The 7,081-nt window shown below is 61.7% G+C and overlaps 1 protein-coding gene across 1 annotated transcript; it reads left to right on the forward strand.

The window, feature by feature from the left end:
- The first annotated feature begins 1,873 nt into the window (after window positions 1-1,873).
- Window positions 1,874-3,720, forward strand: LOC120704458 (F-box/kelch-repeat protein SKIP25-like). Its single transcript, XM_039988851.1, has one exon. The coding sequence runs from the start codon at window positions 2,188-2,190 to the stop codon at window positions 3,460-3,462; it is 1,275 nt and encodes a 424-aa protein (XP_039844785.1). The 5' UTR covers window positions 1,874-2,187; the 3' UTR covers window positions 3,463-3,720.
- The last annotated feature ends 3,361 nt before the right edge of the window (window positions 3,721-7,081 follow it).

The following is a 7,081-nucleotide window of genomic DNA, read 5'->3' on the forward strand; positions in this document are numbered from 1 at the left end:
GAAGTGCACCTCAATGCCGCGGCGCTTCGCCGAGCCTTTTTCCAGAGCAACCGCACAATGGCGAGCATACTTGAACTTGATTAGAAAGGATTCAGGGAAGTGGTTGGTCACCTTCACCTCATCATGTCGCAGGTTGAATTCCTCCCAAATTGCCGCTTCCACCTCCACGGGTCCCGTCGACTCCGGGCCGCGCACCGCCTAGGTGACGGCGCCCGTGGAGTACCACTCGTGCAGGCTATCATCGATGGCGCGGGTGGACTAGACGAGGCAGTCCTCCGCCTCCGGCCTGGTGGCAGGGTCGCCGAGGCGTGACATTTTCGTTCGCGGCGTCGGCTTGGGAGGAGGTGGGAGTTCCTGGCGATTTGGGCGTCGATGGACGAAAGTCGTTGGCGTTGGTGATGCCGGTTTGCAGTTGCAAGTGTTGTGCTGGAGGGGAGTTGACCTAGCCGGCGGTGAGGACTGTTGGCGCTGGCGTGGCGAGCCTCGGTCGCAGGCGCGTGCGCGGTGACCGGAGCGGTTGCAGCTGAAGCAGCGGTACTGGGCGTGGCAACCGGCCGCGCGTGGCCAGGGGCGAGGCAGATGAAGCAGAGCCCGTGTGTTCTCTCCCGGAAGGCAAGCAGCGTAGGGGAGTTTTGTTCACTGGAACGGCTTGGTTGGTGTCGGCGTAAATGCGGGGCGCCGTTGCGGAGAGAGTCCCTGCATTTCCTCCACCAGTATGGCGCCTTGACCTTCGACCATCCTTCCTCACCGATCGCCGCAGGTGAAGTGCAGGCGCCGCGGGCTGTCGCAGCAGAGGAGGCGTGCTAGCGCCGAGTAGCTGTCTCCGTCGGAGCGCCCTTGCTGCAAGCGCGTGAAGGTGTACCCCGTCGAGGTAGCGTGTTGGAGCCGGGGTAGTAATTGCTTCTTGCTGGGACAGTAATGGCGGACTTGAGCTTGGTGGCCGGTGTCTTGGTTGGAGCGACATTGAAGGCTGACGGAACCTCTCCCCTGACGACATCTGCAAAGGGGCGCGGTGGAGGCATGGGCTTACCTTGCTGGGATTCCGGCGTGTCCGGCACCGCGGAGCACTCCCGGAGCTTGCTAGCAGATCCAGATCTGGGCGTGGTGGTGGAGCTCGAAACCCACAGGGGAACGGTCAGGGACGGGGCTGTGCTTGCTTGGGTGGCCTTGGATGCGAGTGAGGTGGCCAGGCTGCGGCGGAGGTCCTGGGTGCGTCGGGTGGGCGGTGGAGGAAGCGCGGTGGCGGCGGCGGCACCTCCGATGGGAGGGGAGTGCGCTTGCGCCACATCTTTTTGCTACCGTTGTCTGATTCGAAGCTTTCAAGATGCACGCATGGCAAATTGGCAATAGCAACTGACTAGATACTAAGAAGGATCGATGTATTGATTGGGATTTGAAGGAGGAGAATCAGCTCACCAGAAGAGGAAAGGAAACGCAGGGCAACAGCGGGCGGCGGCGCGTCGATCTGAGGAGGAGAGGTACTGATGGCCTGAAGGGCTGGCAACGTGTCGATCTTGGGAGGAGCGGCGAGCCGACGCCTAGCGGCACTACGTCAATCTAGGGAGAAGCGATGGCGGCGCGTGGAACGGAAGGAGGCGTGGAGTGCTCGTTCTAGGAAGAAGGGGTGCAGGGCACCTAGGGTTATCCAGGGAGGGGTGGCTTATTGGGCTGGGCCGTGTCGAGGACGAGTCGGCGAGGTGTCGATGGCGTGTTGGAAATTAAAAATATTTATTTTTAATGTTTAATTTGCCGATACTCCATCGACACATATCAGGAGCGTGTCAGATACGTATCATTGTCGGATACGATGTCCGACGCCGACACGTGACACCGACACGTGACCTGAGCAACGTGTCGGTGCTACAGAGGGGCTAGCTCGCCTTCCCCACGCCATGCATATGCCTCCTCCTCCGCCCCGGCCCTCCTCCTCCGGCTACAACTAGAGCCCCTCCTCTCTCTCCTCCAGTCCTCCTCCCGCTCCGCCTTCCTCCTCCCGACGACCCCTCCTGCCATGCGCCGGCACCTTTCCGGATTAATTGCGCCGCGCCACGTCGCCGTCGGCCCCCGCATCCCTACGCACGCCATATAATACTATACACTATAGAGGGCCATCGCCGTGCGAGCGCAAGCAAGGGGGCAACTGCCTCTGCAAGTCTGCTACTAGTAGCGCTCCCCCGCCCGCCCCGCATGGTTGCACCCGCCGCGGCCAAGCGCCCCTGCTGGCCCCCCGCCGCCGCCGCGGCAGCCGAGCCCAACAAGCGCCACCGGACGGCCGCCGCCGCGCCCATGGACGACGCCGCCGCCGAGGCCGAGCGCTCCCGGGCGCACGCGCAGCGCCGGCAGCAGCCGGAGCGCCACCAGCGCCCCCAACAGCAGCAGCCCTTGCTCCCGGGCCTGCCGGACCACCTGGCGCAGCTCTGCCTCGCGCCGCTCCCGCCGCGGCTCCTGCGCGCCGTCTGCCGGCCCTGGCGCCGCCTGCTCTACTCGCCCTCCTTCCCACCCTTCCTCTCGCTCTACGCGGTCCTCGACGACGGCGCCGACGGCGGCGTCTCCTTCGCCGCCTACGACGCCGTCGCCGGCCGCTGGGACGACCTGCCCGCGACGCCGATGCCGTCGCCGCCGCCCAGGCTCTGGCACCCGTCCTTCCTCTCCCGCCGCCTGCCGCTCCAGTCCGTGGCCGCCGCGGGCCGCCTCGTCCTCGTCGCCGGCTCCACGCAGTCGCTCAGCCCGGCGCTGCCCCGCCCCGTGGTCTTCGACCCCTCCGCGCCCCCGCCGCGGTGGCAGCTCGGCCCGCGGTTCCCCTTCGCGCCGCGCAGGTGGTGCGCCGCGGGGTGCGCGCGGGGCCGCGTGTTCGTCGCCGGCGGCGTCGGCGCCGGCTACGACGCCACCGACGCCAGGTCGGGGGCGGTGTGGGACCCCGCGTCGCCGGCCGCGGCGTGGGAGCCGCTCCCGCCGATGCGGGACTGCCGCTTCAGCCGCGACGCCGCGGAGGCGGTCTGCTCCGGCGGGAAGGTGTGCATGGTCAGCCTCCGCAGCCGCGGAGCCAAGGAGGGCGCCGTGTTCGACCTCGCCGCCCGCCGGTGGGAGGACATGCCGCCGGGGATGCTCGCCGGGTGGAAGGGGTCGGCCGCCGCGGCGTCCGCCGGCGGCGCCGAGACCATCTTCGTGGTGGACGAGGAGCGCGGCGCGCTGATCGCCTACGACTGGGGCGGCGACCGGTGGAGGACGGTGGCCGAATCGGAGCGGCTCAAGGGCGCGGCCGAGATGACGGCCGGCGGCGGCCGCGTCTGCGTGGCGGCCGAGGACGGCGCCAAGGTGATCGTCGTGGACGTGACGACGCCGAAGCCACCACGGAGGGCGGGAGGGCCTGCGGCGGCGCCGCGCATGTGGGAGGTGGCGGCGCCGGCCGGGAAGCGGGTGGTGGCGCTGCACGTGCTGCCCAGGATGACACGGGCGGAGTAGCGCAGCCGGCGGCCGGCGGCCTTCCCGCCACGTCTGGAACCGTCTGCTTGCATGCGTATGGGATTCGGTACACGTGCTGCTGCTGTAACCACTGTACAGAGCCATTCGTCTTCGTCCTGCTGCTCATGATCCGATCCGACTCCAATTTTTGTTGAGTTTTTCCATGCCGAGTTTGATTCGTAATTTGAGATGAGACACTTAGCAATTATAGTTTTTATTCTTTTTTTGAAAAAAAAAGAACACACGAGTTTTTATTCTTTTTTTTGAAAAAAAAAGAACACACGAATCAGTTTGAACATGTTTGAATCGGAGCTCCAGGGGAAGCTGGAGCTTCCGTTTTTCACGACCTTCCCGGGTTCTTTTGGTGGGAAACAAGTGCGAAAGCGGCAGGATGCCACCGATCGGGCGGTCGGAGTTTTGCGTGGTCGACGCGGTCGGTCGGTTCTTTGACTGCGGCGGAGCTCGACACGCGACCAGCAGATTTGTTCCGGGATCCTGCGCGCAGATGGATGGCGTCTCGTCCACAGATTCCACCCGCGTCTCATCCACGCTGCACGTAGCCGCGGGCCACACGCACACGGTGTCTGGAAGCGGAGGAATATCCCCCTGGCGTCGCCGCCGCGCTCTTGCCTGCCCGGCAGGTCAGCCATGGCAGCCTCTCGATCGTCCGGCTCCTCCGCCGCTGCCGGCGGCGGCTCCGTCTCGTCCAGACTCAGAAACACGGATACGGCAGGGAAGGTGCGTATCCCGTGTCGGACACAGGATACATATCCGATACGGATACGTCTGGGATATGGCCGGGATACGTATCCACAGCGTGTCGCGTATCCCTTCTTATTTGGGCTGGAAACTCACGAACGGAAACGTTTCGGCCCAGTCGACTCGATACGGCCCAGCCCAACTGGCTGACTCCCCCACGCGGCGTCCAGATCGGCCGCCCACCGGCGACCAGCCTCCGCCCTCGCTGGCGACGAGGAGCCCCCGCGACGGCGACGAAGAGCTGCACCCGGCCTCCAACAACGAGCCCCCGCATCCCACGACGGTGACGAAGAGCTGCGCCTGGAGATGGGGAGGACGAGCCGCAGCCGCCGGAGATGGGGAGAATGAGTTGCGGCCGCCGAGATTTGCCGCCGGGGAGGGGGGAGCGAGAGAGAGGCATAGGCCAGCGCCGCTGGACAGGAAGTCGCGGCCTCCAGTCGGGCCGCCGCGGCCGCCAGAGATGGGGAGGACAAGCCGCAGCCGCCGGAGATGGGGAGGATGAGCTGCGGCCGCCGGGATCTGCCGCGAGAGAGAGAAAGTGGGAACTGTAAGGTCGTGGAAGCCCGGAAGGAGACGAACGGTGGAAAGGATAATGTTTGGTTCTTTTTCGTTTTGCCCCTCTCATTTTCTAATAATTATAGAATATATTAATATATGAATTTGTGATGCATTTTAGTCCTTGAAACATCTATTTTCTCATATTATAGTCACTGCAACTTCTATTTCCTTATATTCTAGTCCCAATGTCCTCACGTTCTAGTCCCTAGAACTTCTATTTCCTCACAAATATACATATGTATATATGAAAGTTGGTCTGCCATGCTAAAAATTGGCAGTATTGTTGGTATCATGTTATTCTGAGTGTAATAGACCTTAAATGTTTCTATATTGAACTTGAACATCTATTTTGCAATTTAATATGTATTGTTATCTATTTATTAATAAAATAGTTAAAAACGTATCCGCGTATCGGGTTGTTTGAGAAATTGTCATATCCACGTATCCGTATCCTTCCGATACCGATAAGCGTATCGGTATCCGTGCTGCTTAGGGTTTAGCGTCCAGACCCCGCTAGCACCCGGGTGGCTCCTGGCCAAGAATTGAAACGATGCCGGCCGGGCAGTGGTTGCGACGGTCCGGTCCCGTTCCCCCGTCCAGCCGGCGCGGGCGGATTCGCCGGCTGCCGCGCGCCGCACGCGACCCCATCCGTCCCGCCGACCGCGACCGACGGCGAGCAAGAACGACAGGTGCCGGGGCAGGGCGTCGGTCTCCTCTCATTTCGCATCGCCTCGCCTCACCTCATCATCTCATCTCCTCCACACGACGCACGTCCCGTCGCCGCCATACATGACTCGAAAAGTAGGCGCCCGTCGGTCGATTGCAGCCAGGGCGCGCGCCAAGGGGGCGCGGCAGCTTTCTCTCGTTCTCGGGGTGGCGATTCTTTAAAGGCGGTTTGGCTCATTCAATCGGGAAAGGCAGGAGGGGACCCCCGCCGGCCGGCGACGGCGACATCCGGCTGAGGCCATCCGGCAGCATCCGCATCCTTCAGCCGGGGCTGGCCGAAAAGCCGGGCGTAATGGCGATGGGGCACAAGCAAGTCCGATTCCATGCTACTGTCAGGTACCACGTGTCGCACCAGGGGTGTTGTGCGGCACCGCCGCAGATAATTTTCTTCCGTGAGGACGGGCATTGATCTGCTGTTTCTCTTGCATGCTTTGGATCCGAATGCTAATGCTATGGCACAGCTAGCAGAAGCACAAAACGACCAAGGTGAGAATAGCAGGCAGAGGCAAGAAGACCGCGCAGGCGCGATGCAGATAGATCATTGCACACACGCCTTTTGATGTCTCCATTGTACGCGATAGATGTTGGCGTACTGCAGGCCCCCAGCTGCATGAAACGTAGGCATGTGGAAACGACGGAAGTTCTGGCCGGCGACCATCTATCTGATCAGCTGAACACGGCGGCGGGACGGGTGCACCAGCACCTCCGGGATGCTCTCCAGGTACCTGAACTTGCGCCTCAGCATCACGACGTAGCTCAGGTCCAACTGTCCAAGGCCGGTCAAGAGGGTGTGGCGGACGCCGCGCCGACTATGGCGGTGGCGGCGGCACATGACGCCGCCCGGCCGCCGGCGCGCGGATGAGATGTGGAGGCTCGGCTCTCGGCTAAAAAAAATAACTAAGCGCTGAGCGTGGAAGGAGCCGAGATCAGTCTTTACTTCACGAGCGTCGATCCGCTCAGACTTCCACGCGGCAGAAATCCAGAGGCGGTCCTCACGGTGAGTGCTTTGAGGACCGTCCTCACCCAATTTTTTTCCTAAATTGGGAAGTTGTCACAAAAGTAGAACGAACTCACCACTGCTATGAGAAAGCACTCCATGCCGTTCGGAGTGCTGTTTGGGCTTAGGGGGCCGACACATGTCGTCCCGAGAGGTAGAATTGCGATCCGCTCGGCCCAACTGGGATCTGGTCACACCACACGCAACAAAATTGAATTGACAGGTGCTATCTTGATCGCCAGAATTCCCAGCAATTTTCAGTCCACTCGTCCCCAGGCTTGCCGTTTTTATTGAAGCATCCGTGCTCAAAGCAAAATGTCCATCTCTTGCCCGTTCGGTAGCTATACCACATCGCCAGGAAAAGAATGCGCCAGCACCAGGTGCAACACCCAGAACATTCACCTCCGGCATCCAAAAGCTCCCAACCAAATGGCCAAAATCTGCATGCTGTCGCTGTCTCTTAGTTACATCCTAATCTCCATTTCCAGAAGGATTCACACACCCCAAAACAAAGAAATCAATACTCCATTTAGAAGTAGTCGGCTGTTCAGGGTGCATTCCATGTTGACAGGAAGGGAG

Source organism: Panicum virgatum, chromosome 4K (genome assembly GCF_016808335.1).
Source record: "Panicum virgatum strain AP13 chromosome 4K, P.virgatum_v5, whole genome shotgun sequence".
Classification (NCBI taxonomy): Eukaryota; Viridiplantae; Streptophyta; class Magnoliopsida; order Poales; family Poaceae; genus Panicum; species Panicum virgatum.

Coding starts and splice junctions, on each gene's coding strand:
- LOC120704458 (XM_039988851.1), top strand. CDS start 2,188: ATGGTTGCACCCGCCGCGGCCAAGCGCCCCTGCTGGCCCCCCGCCGCC.